Source organism: Panthera pardus, unplaced genomic scaffold, assembly GCF_024362965.1.
Source record: "Panthera pardus isolate Hobbes unplaced genomic scaffold, ASM2436296v1 HiC_scaffold_22, whole genome shotgun sequence".
Lineage (NCBI taxonomy): Eukaryota > Metazoa > Chordata > Mammalia > Carnivora > Felidae > Panthera > Panthera pardus.
In genome coordinates, this window is record NW_026526788.1 from 71379265 (window position 1) to 71406923 (window position 27659).

A 27659-nucleotide genomic window follows, 5' to 3' on the forward strand; every position below is an offset into this window, starting at 1 on the left:
ACCACTTCCCTTCCACAGCACCCATGACTCTTTTCTCCCCAAAATCACATGTCTATACCTCCTACCTTCCACAATGTGACCTCCTCTCTCCTTCTCCTAGCTGTCTGGTTTGTTCTCTCAGTCTTCAGATCGATTTCTTGGGTGTTCAGAGTGATTTAACGTTTATCTAGCTGTGTTTGAGGGACGAAGCAAGCATAGGGTTCTACAACTACTCTGCCATGGTAATCCCCCCAAATAGTCACTTCTTAAACAGGATACAGGACTCAAAAGATTAACCAAAGAGGGAAATAAGATAAATTGTACTATATTAAGAAATTCCATTCAGAATAAAACCTTTAGAAATTGAGGAATGGAAGCCTCTGAATTGAAGTTATTTATAAGTCTAATTATCTAATAAAACCTCTTATCTCAAATTGAGATTTATTATAAATCAGTAACAAAAAGAAACAGTACAAACAAAAAATGGGCAAGACAGTTGAACATCACAAAAGAGGATATTTAAAACACCAATAAACAATGGAAAAGGTGTTTAACCTTTTTGGTCTTGAGGGGAATGCAAATGAAAACCACAAAATGATACCACTAATTATCCACCAGAATGTATAAAATAAAAAATATATATAATTTTAATTGTTAACAATGATATAGAACAAATGGAAATCTTATATACTGCTTTTTGAAAGTCTAAATGGCATAACACTTGGAAAACACTTTGGAAATATCTGTCAAAGCTGAATAAATGCATCCCCAATGAATCAAGGATTCTGTGTGTAGGCCAGTGGCTGGTAAACTATAGTTTACCAAATTTACCAAAGTTTACCAAAGTTTACCAAATACTGCCAAATTTAGCCTGTGGCTTGTTTCTACATAGCCTGTGAACAAGAATGATTTCACCTTTATAAAAGGTTGAAAAAGAGAAGGAGACTGAGGAAGAGGAAGTAAGTAAGTAATGAAGGAATGTAGGAAGGGAAGAAACAAAAGAAAGAAGGGATGAATCTCTGCCAGAGTCTATATGTGCCCACACTGTCTAAAATACTATTTGGTCCTTTACAGAAAATGTTTGCTGACCCCTGGTTTAGGCTCAGTAACCCAATATAAAGCAAATGTTCACTTGCAAGACACTCATAGGAATGTTCACACAGCATAGTTTTAATAGTTCCACCCTGGAACTCATCCAAATGTTCATGAGCAGCTGTATGAATAAAGAAATTGATATGATGCACAATGGAGCATACAGCATGAGAATGATTTACGTGTAACCACATGGGACACTATGGCGGCTCTCACATATATGGTGTGGAGAGAAAGAAGCCAGACACAAAACAAGACACTCTATCTTAGTTTATGTAACATTCAAAAAGAGGCAAAGTTATTTTATGAGAGATCAGGGAAGTGGTTACTTTCGGGGACAGCAGCTAGTGACTTGAAGGAGGCACTAAGGAATTATTTTATTTCTAGAAAATTTTCTTGGATTATAGTTTTAAATATTCTCCATTTTTTTAAGGTTATTTATTTATTTTGAGAGAGGAAGAGAGCACACATGAGCCACATGAGAGAGGAAGAGAGCACACATAGGGGAGGGGCAGAGAGAGAAGAAGGGAGAGAATCCCAAACAGCCTCTGTGCTCAGTTCAGATCCCAACTGTGGGCCTTATCCCAAGACTGTGAGATCATGACCTAAGCCAAAATCAAGAGTTCGCTGCCCAGCTGACTGAGCCATGCAGATGTCCAGTTCTTCATTTCTGACCCTCTTAATTTCTCTCTCAATCACCTTTTCACTTTCTTGGTTGTTTTCTGACTTGCTCTAATGCCTCTTTAAATTGTCAAGAGAGTCTGTTTTCCCTTGGGCATCTTATAATTCAGTGCCTACTTCGGAGTTTGTTTGTTTTTATTCTTTTCCTTAGTTGAGTCAACTCTTATTTCATTTCTTCCTTCTTTATGCCCATGTCAATTCTTCATTGAATTTCTGATTTAAGGTAGTTTTTGCTACTCTTCAAATAAATGCTGGTTTGACTATATTTATTCTGTTTGGAGAGCTGTCATGGTTTCCTGCTTCCTGGTTATATTTTTCAGGGGAATTTTCAGTAGTTAATGTATGTTGGATCTGGTTTTCTGATTTTTGTTTTGTTTTCTGTGTTTTTAATAACTGCATAGATTCATTAATATGATTTACGTGAGTAAAGGTAAGATAAGGTAAGAGTAAGGTAAGAATTGTATGTCCTGAATTTGTGGCTTTTTTTTTGTCTTGAAAGAAGTTAACTTTTCCACTTTATTTATCCCTTAACCACCTGGTTGCCAAAAGGCACATCTTTTATTTACTACCCTTTTTCTCCCCAAAGTTATACTCAGGACTCCTACTTCAAATTATCCCTGCTTTTTAAGTACTTTTTTTTTTTTAAAGATTTTTTTCTCTTAAGTAATCTCTACACACAATGTGGGGCTTTAACCTATATCCCTTAGATCAAGAATTGCACATTCTACCAACTGAGCGAGCCAAGTGTCCCTGGGTCCTTTTCTATGTATGGTGCTCATTTACAGTGACACTGTCTTGGTATTTTCATACTTAGGATAGACTTAATCTTTCCAAGGGAGATTTTATATCAACTTTAAACTTGTTTCAAGCTTCCATCTTCTCTCTTCTTTTTTATCTTGGTGAGTACTTTCTCACCACAAAATCTTGCAGTGGGGTGGGAGCATATGAGATTGCTTCCATGGATTTTTTTTTTCTATTTTCAGATTATGATGAAGTTGTAGTTTTTGGATTTTTTTTTTCTCTGCTTGTACTTTTTTTTTTTTTTCTGAAGGATGTATTAGGAGATGTAGACCTAGGCAGCCTTCATTGTTTTCAGTTACCAAAAGTTCTACATTGTTTCTTCAAGGTGCATAAAATGGAATTTTATACACAGAATTTTCTAATGATTTTGCAATTTTATAGAAATGCATTTTTTTGGTGCTATGTTGCCCCTGTACTATGTGACCTTGGTGACTTCTTTTGTTCATTCTGGTACTCTTCATGTAGATTCTTTAGGATTTTCTTTGAGTTGCTTTTTAATAAACACAGTATTCTTTTTTTCCTTTCCAAATCATGCATATTATTTTTGTTCTTTCCTTATTGCACTGTCTAGGCCCTACAGTGCAACATGGGACTGAATTAGTGAGAGTGGACAGTTGTCTCAATTGCAGTGTACTTAGCCTTTAAGTATAATGTTAGCTATTGACATTTTATAAATGTCTTTACCAGATTGAGAAGCTTCCCTTCTATTCTAGTTAGTTAAGGTTTTCTTTCTTTCTTTCTTTCTTTCTTTCTTTCTTTCTTTCTTTCTTTCTTTCTTTCTCTCTCTCTCTCTCTCTCTCTTTCTTTCTCTCTTTCTTTCTTTCAATCATGAACTGATGTGGGGGCGCCTGGGTGGTTCAGTCGGTTGAGCGTCCGACTTCAGTTCAGGTCATGACCTCATGGTCTGTGAGTTCGAGCCCTGCATTGGGCTCTGTGCTGACGCTCAGAGCCTGGAGCCTGCTTCAGATTCTGTGTGTGTCTCTTTCTCTTCCCCCTTCCCTGCTCATGCTCTGTCTCTCTCTCTCTCTCTCTCCCTCTCTCTCTCTCTCTCTCTCAAAAATAAATAAACATTAACAAAATTAAAAAAAAATAAATCATGAAGTGATGTGTAATTCTTCCAAAGGCATACATCTGTGAGATGATCATATAATTATTTTTTGTATTAGTTGTTAATATCATTGATCATACTGATTGAGTTTCAAATGCCAAGCCAATCTTGCATTTTTGGGATAAATTCCACTTACGGTGTGTTACCTTTTACTATATTGCTGGGTTCAATTTGTTTTAATTTTGTTAAGCATTTTTTCATTAATATTGATGACAATATTTTCCTGCAGTTTTCGTAGTGTCTGGTTTGGTATCAGTCTCGAGAGTTGAGAAATACTTTTTCCTCTTCTGTTTTCTGGAAGAGTTTATGTAGAACTGACTGGCGTTATTAAATATTTGGTGGACATCTTGGCCTGGAGTTTTCTTTGGGAGAGGAATTTTAACTACAAATTCTTTTCTTTTTTAGTAGGTATGAGGCTTTTCAGGTTCAGTAACTTTTCTTGAGTGCGTTTAGTAGTCTGTCTTTCAAGGAATTTATTCATTTCATTTAAGATGTTATTGACAGAAAGATGTTCATAATAATTGTTATTATCCTTTTACTCTAGAGGATCTTTAATTATAGCCTCTTTAATTCTAAATATTGATAATTTGTGTTTTCTCTCTTGATCAGTCTGTCTTGAGGTTTGTCAGTTTTCATTGATCCTACAAATAGCTTTTTGTTATTTTGATTTTCCTCTGTTGTCCATTTAAGAATTCATTAATTTCTGGTCTTCCTTAATTTTTCCTTCTTTTTGCATACTCATAGTTTATGTTGCTTTTCTTCCAGTTATATAAAGTTGAAGCTTAAATAATTGAGTTGATGTTTTTTCCCTAATATAAGCATTTGATCTTATAAAATTTTCTCTAACTAGTTTTGAGTAGTGTTTTTGTGATACTTTATTTTCATATTTTTACTTTATGTATATATGTTATATTTACAGTATGTTTCTTATGGACAACACATTGTTAGGCTCTTTATTTTTAGTACAATTTGATAGTTTCTGCTGTTAAATTACTGTGTTTGGACGCTTGAAATTAAATGTTTTTATTTTAAATTTCCATCTGGTTACTTGTTTTTTCTATTCCCATCTGTTCTTAGGTTCTGTTTACCTCTTTTCTGCCTTCCTTTAAATTAATTGAACATATTTTATGCTTTGTTTTATTTATTGGTCTGTTGACTAGATTATCTTCTTTTTATGTTTGCTCTAGGTTTTCTATTAATCTTTAACTTGTCACAGTATTCGTTTGAATGATAGTCTACTTCTCAGTAGTGTAAGAGCCTTATCACTTTTAAATATGTTATAAGCTACTGTGACTTTTAAGTGTCAAGTCGTTTTTTAAATATGGTTTTAAAATAAAAAAGAAACTTTATCATCAAGCAGAAATGGAGTAACAGTGAGTAGGGTGACCAGCAGTTCTGATATGTATCCAGGACTGAGGGCTTTCCTAAGATATGGGACTTTCAGTACTAATACCAGGACAGTCCTTAGCAAAGTGGGAAGATTGGTTACTCTAAAGATGACTCAATTTAACTGCCCCCACCTGAAACAATTAAGAAATGGGACAAAATGGATGAAGAACACTTATGAAGATTCTGGACAAGCAGCAAAAGCCAGTGATCCCTCAGAGAGAAAACACATCAGGTGAGCCCCACTTATCCTTGGTTAGTGCCTGAAGAAAGTTTGCATGAAGCAGTGCAGTCAGGGGACACAGGTAGAGTTTGGTGGTTACCGTGAGTTGGAGAAATGGGGCTGGGAATGTGGGGAGGGAAGGCCACGGTGGCTAGATTTCCTGGGAAGAGAACCAAAGAAGAGAGACCTGCAGAGAGAGAGGGAGAAAGAGAAAGAGAGAGAGGGAGGGAGAACTGTGGAAAACTGCAGAAGGATACTCCCTGAATATCAAGCTAAAAAATAAGTGCGACACTGTAGAAAACTACTTGAGTCTGCAGAAAGAATTACTTGAATGGAACAGTCACTAAATCACACACAGGGCAGGGAATTGCTTGGGCATTAATCACTGGGCATCAGGTAGAGTACTTAGAAGGATTTTGCTTAATACGGCAAAATTAGCACAAGACTAAATCTTGCTGTGGTCCTGTGTAACATAGCCAGGAGGATCAAACTGTTTTCAATTAACTTAGCCAAATTCCAGGACAAAGCTGAAGAATATTTTAGGAATACAAAAAGTTTCCAGCACCCAAAATGTAATACTTAAAATTCACAATGTCAGGCTTCCAATATGCATGTATGCAGAGAATCAGGAGAACCTTGACTCACAATGAGGAAGAAAAATCACTCAATTGAAACCAACATAGAAGTTAAATATATGCTAAGAGTAGACAAGGATATTGAAACAATGATTATAAAGATATTTCATATATTAAAAACTAAAATTTTTAACGTTTGTTTATTTGAGAGAGAGAGAGAGAGATTGCACATGAGCAGGGGAGGGCCAGAGAGAGAGGAGAGGGAGAATTCCAAGTAGGCCTTGCACAGTCAGTGCAGAGCCTGATGCAGGTCACAAACCCACAAAATGTGAGTTCGTGACCTGTGCCGAAAGCAGTCAGGTGCTTAATCAAATGAGCCACCCAAGCACTCCTAAAAACTGAAATTTTGCGCATGTTAGAGTCACAGAAAACAAAAACAAAAATGTAGAATTTATAGAGATAAAAAATACTGAGATGAAAAATGAATGTGATTGATACCAGATTAGATGTGTGAAAGTTAAGATTGGTATATGCAAAGACAAGCAAGAGGAAGTACCCAAAATGAAGCACAGAAGGAAGAATAACTGAAATAAAATGAACAGCACATCAATGAGCCCTGGATCAAGAGGCCTAATATTGTTGTCATATTAGGCCCAATAATTGGATCCTCTGAAGGAGGGGAGAGAGAGAGGGCTTAGAAAAATCACAAGAAATAATGGCCATAATTTTTCCAAATTTGATAAAAACTAAATCCAAAGAGGCAAGAATGTCAATAAATGTTAAACACAGAAAATGTGGGTAAATCTATACCAATAACCATAATAATAAAACTGCTTAAACCAGTGATAAAAAGATTAAAGCAGCCCAGAGAAATATGATTCAGTATGGACAGAGGAAATGAACAAAGTAAGTCTGATATCATATTTTTCATCAGAAGAACAAACGAACAAAAAACAGTGGAGCAAGAGAAGTGGAACATCTTTAAAATAGCAAAAGAAAAAACTTAGAATTGTTTACTTAATGATAATATCTTTCAAAAATGAGGGTAAAATAAAAATTATTTCAAAATTACAAAAATTATAAGAATTTATTACCAATGAACTTGGTGTATAAGAAATGTTAAATCAAGTCCTTCAGCCAGAAGGATAACTTCCAGATATAAGTCTGATTTACACAAAGGAATGAGGAACAAAGGACGTAGTAATAATCTGGGTAAAGACTTTTTTTTCTTAAAATTTCCATATCTAAAAAAGGCAATAAAAATTTTAAGGCAAAAATGACAACAGTGTATTAGGAGTTTAATTTTTATGTAGAAGAAAATTATGACTGTAATAGCTTAAAGGCCAACAGAAGAATAATGGACGTATCCTGTTGTAGAATTTTTATATGATATGTGAAGTGGTATATTGCTTGAATATAGACTGTGATAATTGTAGATGTATATTCGAAACCCTCAAACAACTACTAAAATGACAGAGAATCATAGCCAGAAAGCCAAGAAAGTAGATGAAATAATCCAAAAGAAAGCAAAACAAGGAAAAAGAGCTATGCATAATAGGTAGGACAAATAGTTAACTAGTGGCAAAATGATAGATTTAACCTCAGTCATTTCAGTAATCACGCTAAATATAAATGATCCAATTACTTCAATAAAAAGGCTAGGATTTTCGTATTAGCTAAAAAAGCAAGACCCAACTATATGCTATGTTGTTTCACTTTGTATTTAAAATACAAAGACACAGTTATTTTAAAAGTTAAAGAATGGAAATAGAAATAGTATGCTAACACAAATCAAGAGAAAGCTGAGTTGGCTACAATATCAGAAAAATAGGTTAAAAACATTTTTTTATGTTTTTATTCTGTTTTTGAGAGAGAAAGGCAGAGCGCAAGCTGGGAAGGGGCAGAGAGAGAGAGAGAGAGAGAGAGAGAGAGAGAGAGAGAATCCGAAGCAGGCTCTAGGCTCTGAGCTGTTAGCCCAGAGCCTGATGTGGGACCTGAACTCTTAGACGGTGAGATCATGACCTGAGCTGAAGTTGGAGACTTAACTGACTGAGCCACCCAGGCACCCTGGATACAAATATATTTTAAAGCAAAAAATAATACCTAGAATAAGGATCACTTCATAAAGATAAAAAGTTGAATTCATCAAGAGGACATAACATTCCTAAACATTTCCACCTAATAACAGACTTTCAAATAGATGAAAGTTCAGCAGTGTATGACAAGGCTCTTCTTTTAGTTTTCAGATACTGTAGGTTACCACTTTCTACTTTGACAGAAGCAGCTGCCACACTCTCAGTTTGTTCTTTTTTCTCTCATTGCATTTTTTTGGGAGAGTGTATTAGTTTTGTATTGCAGCATAACAAATTACCACAAACATAGATAGAGGCTTAAACAATATCCTGTTGTAGCTCACACTTCTATATGTCAGGTGCTGGACATGGCCTGGCTGGCTTCTCTGCTTGAGGTCTCGAAGGCTGAAATCAAGGTGTGGGTCAGGCTGAGTCTTTTTTTGGAAGCCATAGAGAAGAATTTGCTTCCAACCTCATTCAGGTTCTTCTTGAAATTCAGTTCTTCGCAGTTGTATAACTAACGTGCCAGTTCTTTCAGTGGCTAGTAACCACTTCAGCTTCTAATGAATGCTCACATTCTTTCCCACATGTCCCCCTCCCTTTCCCAAACTAGCAATGTAGAGTCTCACAAGCTCAAATGGTATCTCTCACTTTGAATCTCTTCAAGTAGAGGCCAATTCCTTTTAAGGGATCTTCTGATTGGGATTATCCAGGATGATTTTCCTTTCTTGAAGTCACCTGTGCCACGTAACATAACCTAATCAGATTAAATTCATGACTGTTCCATCATATGTACAGGTCTCTACCACACTCAAGAGGGAGCCATTAGTGTGATTAAATATTGGGTTCTGTAACCTAGCTTCACTGATACCTAAGATTATCCAGCATACCATACAGTTTATCCATTTAAAGAGTGTAACTCAGTGGTTTTTTAGTATATTCACAGAGTTACTCAGTCATCACCACAAATCAATTTAAAAGGAATTTTGTCATCTTCAAAAGAAAGCTTATTACTTATTAGCAGTCACTGACTGTTAAACCCCATCTACTCTTGTCAGTTGTAAGCAACCACTACTCTTTATATCTCTTTGAATGTGCCTATTCTGGACAGTTTAAATAAATTGAGCCATACAGTTGTCGTCTTTTGTGACTGGCTTCTTTCCCATTCCATAATGTGAAATGTTTTGAAGGTTTATCCATGTTGCAGCTTGTAGCGGTACTTTATTTCTTTGTATTACCACATAATATTTGGTAAAATTTTGTTTATCTAATTATCACTTGATGGACATTTGTGTGTTTACAATTAGGGGATTTTTGAATAATGCTTCTGTGAATGTTAATGTAAAAATTTATGTGTGAACCTATTTTCATTACTTTGGGAATGGAATATCTTTACTAGATTCAACTACTTTGGGTTGAACAGTGACTACAACTAACCTTTTGAGGAACTTCCAGACTGTTTTGAAGCTGCTACATTATTTTACATTCCCACAACAGTGGATGAGGAATTCCATTTACTCCATATCTTTGCCGACACTGGTTATTTCGTGTCATTTTAATTATGATGATCCTGGTGTGTGTGAAGTGGTATCTCATTGCAGTTTTGATATGCAGTTACTTAGTGTGATATGCTCTTGAACATCTTTTCATGTGCCTATTGGCCACTTCTGTTTCTTCTTCTGAGAAATGTGTATAATATTCTCTGCTCATTGTTTAATTGGGCTATTTATCTTTTTATTATTGAACTGTAAGTGTTCTTTATATACCGTGAATACAAGCCCCTTATCAAAGATTGGTTTGCAGATATATTTTCTACTCTGTCAGTTGTCCTTTCATTTCCTTGAGAGTGTCCTTTGTTGTACAAAAATTTTAAATTTTGATCATGTACTCTCTATTTTGTTTCTTTTTTTTGCCTTTGGTGTCATATCTGGGAAACCATGCATTATATAAGGTCTCAAAGATTTTCTTCTAAGAATTTAATAGTTTTAGTTATTACATTTAGGTTTTTGACCCACTTTGAGTTAATTTTTGTGTGTGGTATGAGATAGGAGATAGGGATCCAACTTAATTCTTTAGCATGTGTCTATCCAGCGGTCCCAGCACCAATTGTTGAAAGATTTTTTTTCATTGAATTTATTTTTTATTTTGCATATTTTATTTTCCATCTTTTAAAATTGTGTTTGTCATTTTTATATTTTCCATTTCTCTCCTTTTTTATGTTCATGTTTTCCTCTATATTCTTGAGCACGTAAAGCATACTCTTAATAGCTGTTCTAAAAATCATTCTCTGCTCATTCTATGGTGTGCGATGTTTTCTTGTTTGTTTGTTGTATTAATTTTTTTTTCTGACTATGGAACAGATGTCTCAGCTTGGTAATTTTTTGTGGTATTCTAGACACTGAATTTTTACAGTTTTATTATTTGATTTTGTTGTATTTCTTTTAGTGTGTTATACTTTATTCTGGCGTGCAATTATGTTATTTAAGATCTGTACGATCAGTTCAAAAATTGTCTTTAAGGTATTTGTAAGGTCCTGTATATAGCAACCCCAAATTCAGTGTTAATTTATTTCCACTACTAAGTGCCTTTCTGTGGTCTCTGTAGAGTGCTCTTTGTATCATAAGGTCTCTCCACTCTAACTGTTTGGAATACAAACTAGTCCAGTCCTACATGAACTACTGGCATTATTTGACTTATTGTTTTCTGGTTATTCTTTCTCTAGCTTCATGGAATTTCATACTCTGTGTTCTGTCATTATTCAGGCAAAAATTTAAGAAACCCCTCAGTAGATTGATGTGTGTATCTCTCTTTTCTCTCATATTTTGTCACCCAAATTCTTACATGGCCTCCCCAAAGTTTGACCTCTGTTTTCTCCACCAAATGAGCTCTCTGGGCTTTGTTTGTGTTTGCTTCCCTGGGCTCCATCCTTAAAACTGCCTCCAGGTAGCAAGCCAGGGGAGTCATAGACTCATAGGCTCAGATGCCATTCCTGAGCTGCCTGTTATTTGAAAGTAGTTGTTTCATATATTGTTTCATTTTCTTGTTGTTTACAACTGGAGGTCAATTCCTAGAATGGTTAATGCTTGATGGGCAGAAGTGGAAGTCTTCTATCTGTTTTTATTTACAGTAATGAATCTCTGATAAACAACATATAGGTCTTGCTTGCTCTTTTGTTTTTTTAAAAATGTAGACTGAAGATCTCTGCCTTTTATCAGAGTATTTAGTCCATTTATATTTAATATAATACTGGTGTAATTGAGTTTAAGTCTTACCGTCATGGTATTTGTTTTTAAAATTTACTTTATTTTTTCTTCTGTTGTTCTTCCCTTTGCTTTTTTTTGGATTAATTGAGTGTTTTTAAAGTCCACTTTTATCACTTTTATTGGATTTTTAGCTATACTTCTTTTGTGTTTTTTTTAGTGACTGCTGTAGTGATTGTAATAGTCATCTTTATCTTATCACAGTCTACCTTGAATCAATATTATACTACTTCATGTATAAGGTAAGAATATTACAATAGTGTAATTCCATTTGCTCTTTTCCTGTCCTTTGTGTAATTATTGCCATATATTTTACTTCTATGTATGTTATTAACCACACAATACATTATTTTTGGCTTTAAACAGATGATTTTCTTATAAAGAAATCATGATAAGAAAAAAATTCTTTTACTTACCCATGTAGTGTTCATTTTCTCTCATCTTTTTTTCCTATAGATCTGACTTGACTTCTGCTATAATATTTCTTTAGCTGGATGAACTTTATTTAACATTTATAAATACTATGTTTCTCAATTGTGGCTATAAAATATGTTGGTTTTCATATGCCTGAAAACGTTTTTATTGTGTAATTGCATGTCTTTATATCTGAAGGATATTTTTATTGGAAATAACATTCTAAGTTGACAGATTTTTTTTTCAATAATTTGAAAGTATAATTTCCTTTTCTTCTGGCTTCCACTGTTTCTCTTAAGAATTCTTCTATTAGTCTTATTGTTTCCCTTTTGAAAGCAGTATGTTTTTTTCCCTATCTCTGGCTTTTTAAAATAGATTTTTTTCTTAGTTTTTGAATGTCAGTAATTTTAATATGATGTATCTAAGTATCAATTTTATTTTTCATTGTGATTGCGAATTATATGGGTTACTTATTCCTAGCTTGATTTTTTTCCATCGTTTTTGTAAAGTTTTCAGCCATTATCTCTTCAAATATTGCCACCTGTCCCATTGTGTCACTCTGTCTTCTATTTCCAGGAGTTTGCTTTACTTATGTTAGGCTTTTTCACTATGTCCATAATTTTTCTTAATGTGTTCTCTGTATTTTATATTCTTGTGTCTCCTTTGACCTGTGTTTCAATTCACTAATTCTTTGTTTAGATGTTTCCATTTTTCTGTTCAGCTTATGTTTTAATTATGTATTATTATTTAACATAATACCCCAAGCTCACAGTATTAAATAAAATTAAACCATTTTATTCATGGTTTTGCATCTTGTTTTCTTGTTGAATTCTGCTACGCAGTTCTTCTGTAAGTCTCTTCTGGTTGTGTATGTGTGTTTGTGCGTGTGTTTGTGTATGTGTGTGTATGTGTGTGTGTTTAATGTGACTACAGTTATCTGACCACCTGATTTGTTTTGGATGTTTTCAAAATGTTTCCCTCACATCGCTAGGAGTCTGAGCTGGCTGGTTGCTCTAGGGGTCATCAGCTATGAATGACTGTCTCTGCTGTCCTGTCATCTTCCAGTTTTGTAGACTGCTTCTGTACGTGGTATTCTTAGAATTCTAAGAAGGAGAGTGCAGAGTTTGTATGTCTCTTGAGGCCTAAGCTTAGAATTTGTATACCATCACTTCTACATTCTGTTGTTTTAAGGAAGTCTTGATGCCAATGCATGATCAAAGGTTGGGAAAATCCCACTTTTTTGATGAGAGCAAGGATAAAGTAATGTTATGAAGTTTGCACATACAGACATGAGAAGAATTTATGTCAGTTATTTTTCATCTCATCTAATTAGTTCTAACTTTTATGTATGTTTGTTTCTTTAAAATTTTTTTTAAACATTTATTTATTTTTGAGAGACAGAGGGAGACAAAGCATGAGAGGTGGGGGGAGATACCGAGGGAGATACAGAATCTGAAGCAGGCTGCAGGCTCTGAGTTGTTTGTTAGCACAGAGCCCGATGCAGGGCTTGAACTCATGAACTGTGAGATCATGACCTGAGCTGAAGTCAGATGCTTAGCCAGCTGAACCACTCAGATGCCCCTGTATGTTTGTTTGTTTGTTTCTTAAAATATGACTCATATGGCATAAAATCCTTCATGTTAAATGGTTTGTAGTATAATCAGTAGGTGTGTATCTATCATCATCATATAGTTCCAGAATAATTTGCCCCAAAACAAAACCCCATACCCTTTAATAGTTTCTTCCTATTCTTCCTTCCCCCAGCACCCCAAAACCACTAATACACTTTATTTCTCTATGAATTTGTCTATTCTGGATACTTAAATGCAGTCATACAATCCTTGGGCGCTTGAGACTGGCTTCTCTGACTTAGCATAATGTTTTTAAGGTTCATTCATATGGTAGCATATATTGTTAGTCCTTTGCTTCTATTTATGGCTGAATAATACTCAGTTATGGATACCACACGTTGTGCATTCATCAGTTGATGGATCTTTGGCTTATTTCCAATCTTCTGCTGTTATGAATAATGCTGATGTGAATATTTTCATATAGGCATGTTTTAATTTTTTTTGGTATATATGTGGGAGTGGAATGTTTAGTCATATGATAAATCTGTATTTAAACTTTTGAGGAACTGCCAGGCTGTTTTCTAGAGATACTGCACCAGATTTTTACATTACCACTAGCAATATTTGTGGGTTCTAATTATTTTACCCTCACCAACACTGGTTTTTGTCCATTATTTTGATTATTACTATCCTAGTGGATATTAAGTGTTAGCTCATTGTGTTTTTTAAGTTTGTTTATTTTTATTTTTTTTAAATGTTTTATTTATTTTTGAGACAGGGAGAGACAGAGCATGAACAGGGGAGGGTCAGAGAGAGGGAGACACAGAATCTGAAACAGGCTCCAGGCTCTGAGCTGTCAGCACAGAGCCCGACGCGGGGCTCGAACTCATGGACCGCGAAATCACGACCTGAGCCGAAGTCGGCCGCTTAACTGACTGAGCCACCCAGGTGCCCCAAAGTTTGTTTATTTTTTGATAGAGATAGAGATAGAGTGTGAGTGTGGCAAGGGCAGAGAGAGAAGATCCCAAGCAGTCTCGGCACTGTCACTGCAGAACCCAATGCAGGGCTCGAACTCAGAACCATGAGATCATGACCTGAGCTGAAATCAAGAGTCTGAAAACTTGACCAACCAAGCCCCTCATTGTGGGTTTGATTTGCATTTCCCTTATGACTAATGATGCTCTTTTCATTTTCTCATTAGCATTCATTTATCTTCTTTGGAAACTATCTACCCAAATACTTTGCCCATGTTATTTTTTTTTTAATATGAAATTTATTGCCAAATTAGTTTCCCTACAACACCCAGTGCTCATTCCAACAGGTGCCCTCTTCAATGCCCATCACCCACTTTCCCCTCCCTCCCACCCCCCATCAACCCTCAGTTTATTATCGGTTTTAAGAGTCTCTAATGGTTTGCCTCCTTCCCTCTCTGTAACATTTTTTCCCCCTTCCCCTCCCCCATGGTCTTCTGTTAAGTTTCTTAGGATCCACATAAGAGTGAAAACATATGGTTTTTGTCTTTCTTTGTATGACTTATTTCACTTAGCATAACACTCTCCACTTCCATCCACATTGCTACAAAAGGCCATGTTTCATTCTTTCTCATTGCCAAGTAGTATTCCATTGTGTATATAAACCACAATTTCTTTATCCATTCATCAGTTGATGGGCATTTAGGCTCTTTCCATATTTGGACTATTGTTGAAAGCACTGCTGTAAACATTGGGGTACAAGTGCCCCTATGCATCAGCACTCCTGTATCCCTTGGGTAAATTCCTAGCAGTGTTATTGCTGGGTCATAGGGTAGATCTATTTTTAATATTTTAAGGAACCTCCACACTGTTTTCCAGAGTGGCTGCACCAGTTTGCACTCCCACCAACAGTGCAAGAGGGTTTCCATTTCTCCACATCCTCTCCAGGACCTATAGTCTCCTGATTTGTTCATTTTAGCCACTCTGACTGGCATGAGGTGATATCTTAAATAATAGTATTTTTAGAGTTATTTATGTGTTCAGGGTTATTGGAGATATGATCCTTAAATATTTTCTCCTATTCTGTAGAATGTCTCTTCACTTAAAATTTTTTAAAAAAATATTTATTTATTTTTGAAGGAGGGAGAGACAGAGCATGAATGGGGGAAGCATAGAGAGAGAGGGAGATGTAGAACCCGAAGGGGCTCTAGACTCTGAACTGTCAGCACAGAGCCAATTGTGGGGCTCTAACTCATGAACTGTGAGATCATGACCTGAGCTGAAGCCAGAGCTTAACGGACTGAGCCACCCAGGCGCCCCTGTCTCTTCACTTTCTTGATGGTGTTTTTTAAGGGACAAAGGTTTCTTATTTTGGTGGTATCCAATATATCTGCTTTTTTTCTATTGGTTACTCCTGCTTTTGGTCTCATATGTAAAGAACTCTTGTCTAATTCAAAATCATGAAGATTTACACATATTTTCTTATAACATTTTTATCATTTTAGCTCTTACACTCAGATCGTTGATCTGTTTTGAGTTAATTAAAAAAAAAATATTTATTTATTTATTTTGAGAGAGAGAGCGAGTGAGCACAAGCGGGGGAGGGACAGAGAGTGAGGGAGAAAGAAAATCCCAAGCAAGCTCTGTACCATCAGCACAGAGCCTGATGCAGTGTTTTATCTCATGTACCGTGAGATCATGAACTGAACTGAAACTGACAATCAGACGCTTAACAGACTGAGCCACCCAGGTGCCCCTAGAGTTAATTTTTGTATATGTTATGAGGTACAAGTCCAAATTTTATCTTTTGCATGTTGTTATCAAGTTATCCCAACATCATTGGTTGAAAAGACTGTTCTTTCTCCATTTAATGGTCTTGTCACCCTTGTTGAAAATCAGTAAATTATAGATGTATGGGATTGTTTGTGGACCTAATTCTATTTTCTTTATTGCTGTGTCTCTCTTTATGCTAATACTACACTGGTTTGATTGCTGTAACTCTGTAGTACGTCTTGAAATTGGGAAGAGTAAGCGGTCCTCTAACTTGGTTCTTTTTTTTTTCCCCAAGATCATTTTGGCTAGTTGGTATTTGTTGTAACTCCTACAAATTTTAGGATCTTCTTGTCTCTTCCAAAAAAAAATGTGTTTGGAATTTGATAGATGCTGCATTTAGTTTGGAAATCAATTGGATGATTTGCTATCTTAATATTAAGCCTAATAATCTGTGAATAGAAGTCTTTCCATTAATTTCTTTCAACAATGTTTTGTAGTTTTCAAAGTACAAGTCCTCTATTTTTGTATTTAAGTATACTCCTAAGTACTTTATTCTTCCTAGTGCTATTGTCAGTAGAATTGTTTTCTTAATTTTATTTTTGGGTTGTTCATTGTAAGTGTATAAAAATACAATGAAGCTGATTTACCTATAATTGATCTTTTATTCTACAATATTGCTGAATTTATTAGCTCAAATATTTTTTGTGTGGATCCCTCTTAGTTTGCTATATGTAAGATCATGTCACCTGCAAATTGAGTTAGTTGTAAACATTTTCTTAAAATCTAAATGCCTTTTGTTTCTTTTTCTGCCTAATTGCCCTTTCCAGAACCTCCAGGACAATGTTGAATAGAAGTGACAAGAGAGGGCATTTTTGTCTTGTTCCTGATCTTAAAAGGAAAGCTTTCAGTCTTTCACCATTAAATATGATGTTAGCTATGTACGTTTCATATATGTTCTTTACAGTTTGATGCAATTCCTTTCTTTTCCTAGTTTGTTGAGTATTTTCCATGTATTGAGATGATCATGTTGGTTTTTTTCTCCTCTTTCTCCATTAGTATGGTGTATATTTGATTGTTTCCTAGTTGTTCAAAGAAACGGGTTTATCCCAATCCTGGGATAAGTTCTGTTTGGTCATGATAAATAATCCTTTTTATATGCTAGTGGACTCATTTTGCTACTGTGTCTTAAGGATTTTACACCTATAAACATAAGTGCTGTTGGACTGTCATCTTTTTTGTGATGACTTTGGTCTTTGTATTGGGTTAGTAGTCGTCTCATAGAAACAAGACGTTTTTTCTTTGCTTCTCTATTGTGGAAATATTCTTGAATAATTAATATTGATTATTCTTTAACCATTTGGTAGAATTCACGAGTGAAGCCAGCTGATCGTGAGCTATATTTTGCTGGTACTTTGTTGATTGCTGACTTGTTTGTTTGTTTGTTTGTTTGTTTTTATTGGAGTGTAGTTGACATAAAATGTTGCAGTAGCTTCAGGTGCACAGTATAGTGACTCAACAACTCTGTACGTTATGCTGTGTTTCCCAGGAGTGTAGCTGCCATTGGCTGTCATACAGCACCATTGAATGTATTCTCTATGCTGCACCTTTCATCCTTGTGACTTATTCATTCTGTGACTACAAGCCTGTACCTCACTCATTCTGTTCATTGTTAGAGTTTATGCATATTTTCTACTTCTTCTTAAGTCAGTCTTGTTGTTAGTATCATTCCAAAAAGTTGTCCATTTTATCTAGGTTTTCTAATTGACTGGCATACAGTTGTTTATAATGTTCCCTTATAATTCTTCTTTCCTACCCTTTGTCAGTGGTATATCACCTCTTCCTTCCTGATTTTCTTTTTTTTAAGTTTATTCATTTATTTTAGGAGAGAGAGAGGGAGAGAGAGGGAGAGAGAACATGTATTTAACTGTGAGTGAGTGGAGGAGGAGCAGAGAGAGAGGGTGCGAGAATCCCAAGCAGGCTCCGTGCTGTCAGTACAATGCCACAGCTCGATACCACGAACCATGATCATGGCCTGAGCCAAAAGTCGGATGCTCGACTGACTGAGCCACCCAGGCACCCCTTCAAGGTTTTTCTTTTCTTTTTTCTTTTTTGAAAAAGTTTATCATTCTTTTTTTTAAAGTTTATTATTTTTGTGAGCTGGGGGAGGGCCAGAGAGAGGGAGACACAGAATGCAAAGCAGGCTCCAGGCTCTGAGCTGTCAGCACAGAGCCTGTTGAAAGGCTCGAACCCACGAACTGCAAAATCATGACCCATGGTTCAGTTTCGCTCTCTTCCTTGAGGATGCAAGATTGTATCACCTGGCCATGCTGGGTTTTCAAGCCCATGCCTCCTTATTCTTGCTTGTCTATTCTATGTATAGTGAAATTCAGTTGCTACCTCAAAATTCTTTCTTTGGATCTTGTTTGAATCTCAGCTTTATTTCTAGCATCTGATAATCCCTTTTGGTTTAAGATAGGATATGTGTTAAAAAATGTTTCAGTAAATTTTAGCCTTGATTTTCTGTGTGTATATCTTTTGAATTTTATTGAGAATGTCAAGCAGATATTTTAAATGTTTTACATCTGTTTTATAGCACATATTTTTCAAAACTATGTACTTTATTTGCATATCAAATGCTGACTTTTCCATAATGTTTTATTTTCATTTTTTTGTGTGTGTTTGCTTATCAATAGATACAGAACCATCTGGGTTTGTTTTAAAATTTAGACAAAACAGTGTGGATAGCTTCTCTTTAGTTTTATTCATGTTCCACAAGCAGGTTGTTATTAGAACCTTTCAAGTAACAATGTATCCTGGAAGAACTGTTAGATGTAAGCTTATATTACTCACTGTTCCAGCACCCTGATGCTAGTGGGAATCAAACATAATCATAGGCTTATTGTGTATCCTTTTCTTGTCTATGTTTGATACAGCCATTGTGCCTGGATTCTGCTTTCCATAACATGCTTTCTCTTTTGCCATTGCTACTGTGCTAGTATAAGCTGTAACAATGACCATTCCTTCCCCGTCCCCTCTCTTGGAAATTTTGCCAGCAGTTAGGTCTAAATTGAACCAGCTTTCTGGGGGGTGGGGGTGTATTCGTTACCTAAAACATTAGATTTTCCTGTATCACACTTTCTACCAGTTGTATGGCATCATGCCACTAATATGCTTCATGATTGCCCCAGAACTGCCTTCTGAAATGCTCATTTTCAAGAAGGGACAGTGACTAGCATTACACCAGGGGTCCCCTTTTAATTTCCAGAGGTATTGTAGTTTACTACTTCCTGGTTTTATTTGTGTCATTGTCACAATACCCAAATTCCTGTCATTGCTGTCAAGTTTCCTTATTATCTTAGTGGTAATCTGAAGGGGTGATGTTAGATGTGATTGCTGAATATAAACATGTTATTCAGAAGTTAAAGCATTTGTTTTTCTCACGAAAAAATGCAGCCAGGAGATTCATAAAATACTTATAGTAACCCATTTCTCATTTTAACTTTTTTAGGTAATGCTTTGCATGTAGTAGGCACTCAATAAATTTTGTTTTTACCTGAGTGAATTAATTAGTAGTGTCACATAATAAACTTTCTATGAAACAACTTATCTTTTAAAACAAATGTTAAAAAGTTAAAGTTCTTAACATTGTTTCTTATTATAGAAGTAGTAGGAATTTATTATAGAAAATTGATGATGCAGAAAAATCTTATTAAATTAAAATAACCACAATTAATTTTTCCATAGGCATATTTATACATTTTAAAACAAAATTTTGAGCATTCTAAACATAATGTTTTGTGTTTTGATTGCACTTAAATTATCATGAACTTTTTTTCCTAAATTTCCTTGTCATTGTTTCATAATGTAATAGAAAATGTGAAAACTTATCCTTTCCTCAATTTTATAAAGAGGATGATGATTATTTAGCGTTTTCCCGTGATGACTTTGTGTTATTTCTATCCTGTGTTATAGTAGAGTTATGCTTCTGAAAATTTCTGTAAGGTATAGGTATTTGGTTTTCACTGTTTTTGCCAGTGCATTTCTTTATCCTTTGAGGTTAACACTTGTTGATAACCTTATGCTAGTCTCTCAGGATTTCCCTCTCACTTTCAAATTTTCTACACACAAGAGGTGGTATTTAATGTCTGGTCTTTTGATTCATACTTCCTGATTGTGTGTTTGTTTCTGGCATTAATTATCTGCGTGACTTTGGGTGGTTGCTTTACCCAGGCTTGCTTATCTTAGAAATGGTCCTCTACTGTAGTGCTTTCCACATAGAATCGTTGTGAGGATTAAATGATATAATTCATGTAAACCACCTGCTATACTATGTGGCAATGGGGTGGTATTTATATATTTTAAAACAGGTCTAGTATGTGCACTGACCAACTAGAATAGATGCTAGCCACAAACGATTGGTTGACTGAACATTGGGTTCCCTGGTCAAAGTAAGGGAAACCTCAAATAAAGGTTATCTTAGTTGTAATAATGATGAAGATGATTATGAGGGTGGCAGTGATGATGGTGTTTGGGCAAGCAGTTACCAAACCAAGTCATTATGCCCCAAATAAGCACCAAAGGTGTGAGCTTTCATATATGAACTTGATCTCTCATCTGAAATTTTTGGATTCTGTTGTAAAATTAATATCAAAACCTATTAAATTTTATATTATGAAGACATAAAGAGTCAGGCTTTAAATGTGATTCTTTTTAGTTCACAAATAGAATTTTTAGTAAGCCTTGAAGCTTTTCTTATCCAAAGAAGAGAAACATTTGTGTAAATTAATTTAAAAGTGCTATTTTTTGATAATTCTACACGTATTTTTTTCAAGTAAGGACGTATATAGTCTCAAAGTTTTCTGTATTTATTGATCCTTTGTTGTTATGTGTAAATATAATAAGATGCATTTTCAATATTCTTTATCAAAGCTATTTATTCAGTCTTGTGCTTATATAACTTAATACACATAATACATGAATCTTTAAGGAATAGTTAAAAAGTATTCTTTTTGGCTATAACTTTTATGTTTTACTCTATTGCTTGCCCCTACATATTATAGAGCATTGGACAAAATTTTAACAAAGAATTTACCATATAAATTGTCCTGCTTTAATATTTGAGCCACATATGTTATACATAATAAAAATAAAACTTGGGAAATGTCCTTTGGACTTTGCTATCATTCAAATTTGTAAAATAAATTCTTTGTCTTGATAGCTATTATACTTGCTATTGTGATGCAGATATTTGTAATATTTTTACTCTTTTCTTTAGCTTGCCAGTGTAATGGACATAGCACTTGCATCAATAATAACGTGTGTGAACAGTGTAAAAATCTCACCACAGGAAACCAGTGTCAAGATTGCATGCCAGGTTATTACGGAGATCCGACTAACGGAGGACAGTGCACAGGTAAGTAGTTTTTCCCTTACCTGTGTATTTGTACGACAGAAATGAAAGTTGAGAAAGACGAACCTCTTGTGGAAAATGCTATCTTATTGTGGAAAATACATTTTATTAAGGAAAATTTTTCCCATGAAGCTTAAATATTTTTGGAAAGTAGTATTTATTAATTAGAGACGATGTGAGCTATAACAGTTTTGTGGTATACTTACTTTAAAAAGTATTTTTCTTATTTCAAAATGAATACATGTTTATTATAGGAAATTTAGCAAATGCAGATACATTAAAAATCACCTATAATCTCACTATTCACAATCACTGCTGATTGTTTTCTATATCTGTTTTTATTTTTTAAATATTTATTTATGTTTGGGAGAGAGAAAGAGACAGAGACAGAGACAGAGTGTGAGCGGGGGAGGGGCACAGAGAGAGGGAGACACAGAATCTGAAGCAGGCTTCAGGCTCTGAGCTGTCAGCACAGAGCCCAATGTAGGGCTCAAACTCAAGAACCACAAGATCGTGACCGGAGCCGAAGTTGGATGCTTAACCAACTGAGTCACCCAGGCGTCCCTGATTGTTTTTTAATAATAGTAAATTATTGTTTAGACTTTAGAAATAAGAAACAATTAAAGGTTTTGTGTATGCCTTACATCAGGTAAGATTTTTGTGTTTGCAATCAATCCTGGGCTGAAATCCCTCTCTGCCACTGTTTACGTGTCTGGCCGTGGCCACTTAACCTTAGTGCCTCCTTTTTTTTGTATGCAAAAGGAAGATGATAAAGATCGAATGAGATCACATGTAATAGAGGTCATGTAATAGGAATTGAAGGACATTAAAGGAGCATTTTAAGTGCTATTCTCATCACATTTTTTTTTTTGTTTACTAAACTCTACTTTTCTCTATCTTCCCCTCTATCCTGCTGCTTTTTCCTCTTATTTTGCAGAGAATTAAAAAAAATTTTAATGTTTATTTTTGAGAGTGAGAGAGAGACAGCAAGAAGGGGAGGGGCAGAGAGAGAAGGAGGCACAGAATTCCAAGCAGGCTCTAGGCTCTGAGCTGTCACATGGAGCCCAGTGTGGGGCTCGAACCCATGAGCCATGAGATCATGACCTGAGCCTAAGTTGGACGCTCAACTGACTGAGCCACCCAGGCACCCCATGCCAGAGAATTTTTAAGTGTTCTTTTAAGTTTCCTTTTAAATTATAATTTTATAGTAATCCTTTTTTTATTAAAATATGAGTGGAGGAGGGGCAGAGACAGAGAGGGAGACACAGAATCTGAAACAGACTCCAGGCTCTGAGCTGTCACCACAGAGCTCAAACTCGGGAATGCTGAGATCATGACCTGAGTCGAAGTTGGATTCTCAACCGACTGAGCCACCCAGGTGCCCCCATAGTAATCCTTTTTTATATCTAGATTGGTCCTTGTCCCTTACATTTTTAATCCATTATTTCTAATGGAGATTGCCCATAAAGCACCCACAGAAAAGCCTCCATTATTGGCTGTGGAAAGATGAAGACTCTCTAGAAGTTTTAACACTGCTTGCATATTGCGAATAATGCTGCTGTGAACCTTATTGCCGAGTCTTTGTTGAATACTGGTTTTCAATTCTTTTGTGTATAAACCAGGAGAGGAATTGTGGGGTCATGTGGTAATTCTATGTTTAACTTTTTGTAAAAGTGCCCAATTGTTCAAGTTGTTTTCCATAGTGGCTGCATCATTCTGTATTTTCACCAGAAATGTCAAAGATTCCAATTTCTACACATCCATGCCAACACTTGTTATTTTCCATATTTTAAAAAAAAATTGATCCTTCTAGTAGGTATGAAATGATATCCCTTTATAGTTTTGATTTGCATTTCCTTAATGACTAGTGATGTTAAGTATCTTTTCATGTGGTTGATAGTCATTGTAGATTTTCTCTGGAAAATTTCTATTCCAGTCCTTTGCCCATTTAAGAACAATTTATTTTTTAAATTGTGGTAAAATATACATAACATAAGATTTACCATTTTACTATTTTTGTGTTTGTAGCACAGAGGCAATAAGTGCATTTATATTGTTTTAAGAGAGTCATTACCATCCAACTCCAGAACTTTTTTCATCTTGCAAAATGCAAACTCTGTAATTATTAAATAATAATTCTGCATTACCCTCACCCCAGCTTTTGGCACCATTTTACTTTTTGTCACTATGGATTTGAGTGCTGTAGGTAGTTTGAAACACGTGGCATCCACAGTATTCCATGTTGTCGCATGTGTCACAATATCCTCTCTCCTCAAGGCCTAAGGATACTCTATTGTGCGCATACATGCATTTTGTTTATCCCTTCATCCACTGATGGACCCCTGAGTTGCTTCCACCCTTTGGTATTGTGCTGAATGCTGGGATGAACATAGGTGTACAAATACTTGTTCAAAATCCTGTGTCTTTTCATGTGCTTATAGGCCATTTCTGTAGCTTTGAAGAAATGTCTGTTCAAGTCCTTTGCCCTTTTTTATTTGGGTTGTTTGATGTTGTCATTGAATTATAAAGGTTTTTTGTATATTCTAGATATGAAGCCCTTATCAGATACATGATTTGCAAATATGTTCTTCCATTCAGCGGGTTGTCTTTGTACTTTCTTTATACTGTCCTCTGGAACACAAAAGTTTTCAATTTTGATGAAGTCCAGTTTATATATTTATTTTTTTGTTGCTTGTGTTTTGGGTGCATTTCTAAGAATTCATTGGCCCATGCAATGTCATGAGGATTATCAAAGTATTAGTTTTTTGCCAACATAGGCAAAAGGAGCATTTGAATAACTATATTAGCTACAAAATATTTTAAATTAGAATGGCAAGTTTTATCACTCCAGTAGGCCTAAGTGCTTTTACAAGTATGTTCCCCTTTGGGGATGATACTTCTGTGCTAGGTTTAAGACTAAGTTCAGTTATTCTGTGTTAATTTTCGTTACTGACATTACACATCTGGCAAGCTGAGGCACAATGCAATGGAAAATTAAAGGGAATGAAAGATAAATGCCTATCTTATTCACTATTGCACATTCTTTGATAGTTTATGAAGCTGTAAATAATTCCTTATAGTTTCCTTGTTTCTTAAAGTTGGCAAGATAATATTTTGCTGTCTATGACTTCTCTATGGTGATGTAATATATGAAAGTCATTTTTATTTTTTAGGGCCACATTAGCTATCAAACTAAATCAACAATATGTCACATCTGGTGAATTATTTTTAATGCAGCCATGGCTAAAATCAATTTATAAAAAAATGGGAAGTGTAAATTTATTGCTATTTCTCTATTCACCTTATTGAAAAAGTTCATTTTTCATTAGTAGATGCATTTATTAAAATTCAAAGTTCTGATGACATTAAGAGAAAGAAGGAAGTAGATTTATGTTTGAATGGTAAGGCTTTGGAAGTACTGCAGATTCAGATATTATTTTTTAAATTCAGTCTACTAAAGTCAATTTAACATTGTTGCCAATATTATATAAATGCACTTGTAGATTTTCCTCAGATTGCTCTTAGCCTATGGCACATTTATAGCTATTCTTTTATTATAATTAACTCTTCAAAGTGGTTTTATTAATACTGGTCAGAATGTTAACTCGACATTAACAACACGAGAAACGACAGGTGTTGGTGAGGATGTGGATGAAGGGGAACCCTCTTGCACTGCTGATGGGAATGCAAACTGGTGCAGCCACTCTGGAGAACAGTATGGAGTTGCCTCAAAAAGTTAAAAATAGAACTACGCTACAATCCAGCAATTACACTACTAGGTATTTACCCAGAGGATACAAAAATACTGATTCAAAGGGACACATGCACCCTGATGTTTACAGAAGCATTATCAACAATAGTGAAGGTAGGGAAAGAACCCAAATGTCCATTGACTGATGAGTGGATAAAGAAGAGGTGGTGTGTATGCACAATGGAATATTACTCACTCATCAAAATAATGACATCTTGGAAGACCTGGATGGCTCAGCTGGTTAAGTGTCCGACTTTGGCTCAGGTCATGATCTTGGGATTCGTGAGTTTGAGCCCCGCGTCGGGCTCTGTGCTGACAGCTCAGAGCCTGGAGCCTGCTTTGGATTCTGTGTCTCCCTTTCTCTCTGCCCCTTCCTCCCTCGTTCTCTCTCTCAAAAATAAATAAACATTAAAAAATTTCAAAAAGAGGATGCAATCTTGCCATTTGTCACAACATGGATGGAGCTAGAGAGAACTATGATAAGTGAGATAAATCAGAGAAAGACACAAATACCATATGATTTCACTCATATGTGAAATTTAAGAAATGGAACAGACGTGCATAGGGATAAAAAAGGAAATAGAGAGGCAGACCATAATAAAGACTCTTAACTATAGAGAACAAACTGAGGGTTACTGGAGGGGAGCTGGGTGGGGGATGGGCTAAATGGGTGGTGGGTATTAGGGAGGGCATTTGTTGGGATGAGCACTCGGTATCATATGTAAGTGATGAATCACTTTATTCTACTTCTGAAAGTACTATTACTTTCTATGTTAACTATGTTAACTAAATGGAAATTAAAAGCTTGAAATAAACCAAAACACTTTAAAAATGGTTTATTAAAATTACTTTGTTTCTCATGGATGTCCAGGAAGATTCTCTGATGCAAATTTGCTCTAGGGCTGCCTGCCATTTACGTCCATCCTTCTTTCTTTCCTTTCATCTATGTATGTTTGTATGTGTGTATGTGTGTGTGATCTATCTATCATTTATCTATCATCTATCAGTCTTTGTAACTATGGAAGTGTGTAATATTGTAAAGAGCTTGGGCTTTGGAATCCTACTACTTGGGTCCATATCCAGGCAATGCCACTGTATCTTGGATAATTATTTAACCTCTTATTGTCTCAGTTTCTTCACCTAAAAATAGTGTGACTAATTTAATTTATTGTGAGGCTTAAATGAGATACTTTACATAGGATATAATATGTGTTTCTGGCAAATGTTAACTCTAGAATGCTATTATTGCAATTGTTACTATTATTCTTACTATTACAGTTGATAACACCAGTAGGCTTAAGTATGTTAAGAAGAATGTATAGTTTAGACTTTTGGAACAGTATTATTTTTGTCATATAATCTCCAATCTGACTCATGAATTTTAGTAAATGAAAATAAGTGAATGCTTCATTGAATAGGATGGCTTAGTATACTACAATGGCTCAACACTTAACACACTGAATTTCCAATGAGGGATTACCCCTGAATTCACATACTATTATTGAGTACTTAACTATATGCAAAACCCTGTGTTAGGACTTAAATTTCTATACATCGTGTGGGTGCTATAATAGTGTTATGAAGAGTTTGAATGATAGAAACAGGGAGAAAAAGACTAATTCTGTCGGAAGGATCTGGGTAGGCCCTTTGGAGCTGAGTTCCGTTTATAAATTTCAGTGTTACGTGTTTTATCATTAGTTGCATGCTTTCATTATACCTTGTTCTCAATGTGAGACAACTGAACTATAATGCTGTCAATCCCTAAAATGTTTTAAAATATTTATGTGTACTTGTTTTGAGTATTCATAAAAAGATGTATTATAAGAACAAAAAATCCTCTCCAAATCATGAAATGTAAGCATTTTAAAAGTTGCAGTCATGTATGATCAAGAGTTTTCTTCATCTAGCTTTTACTGTTTTTGGTTAATTTTTTGCAGGATGTTTAATGGAATTAGTTGGTATTATCAATAAGATTATTTATCATTGCATTCATAATTGGTTTTGGCAAAGTCTAATATTTATTAAATTATGTCTTTTAGTTCATTTTGTTGTTCTTTTCATAGGCTTTTGAATAATAAACACTGCTGATTTATTTTTCTTCCTACATATGTTTTTATTTTTATAGTGATAAAGAAACTCTTATTATTTTCCAATTTTGGAAAAAAAAGAGTCTGTCAACATAGTGACAGTTCTATTTTTACCTTTGTTTCTTATGAATACAACTTATGTTTTTCTTTGTGATAGATTGTGGATATCTGCCCATAACTGACTGTTACAGAAGTATATAATATTTCAATAAATATACTGGATTATGACACAACTATCCTCTGAGCCTAGAGGGTAGTAAAAAGGAATATGAATGAACTCTTCTTTCTTTTGAGTATGATGGGGGATTTTTTAATTTCAAATCCTTCTCACATATTACAGGTGTTTATAGGAGCTGAAAGTTTATAACCAAATGAACTTGAGCGTTTCTTGAAATAAGTGTAAGAAGTTTAATACTCTCAAACTGGGAACATTGACCTGAATAATCTAAAACTGCAGATAAATGAAAATCGCTTGACATGTAAATCTTATTTCTGTTAATTATTT

At 35.1% G+C, this 27659-nt stretch overlaps 1 protein-coding gene across 1 annotated transcript in view; it reads left to right on the forward strand.

Annotated features, from left to right (window-relative positions):
- The window catches only part of ATRNL1 (attractin like 1), a 764129-nt gene that overhangs the window by 189211 nt on the left and 547259 nt on the right, over window positions 1-27659 (forward strand). Inside the window, exon 19 of the mRNA XM_019459544.2 lies at window positions 21182-21319. Within this exon, the coding sequence (XP_019315089.2) occupies window positions 21182-21319 (138 nt within the window). The remainder of the gene's footprint in view (window positions 1-21181; window positions 21320-27659) is intronic.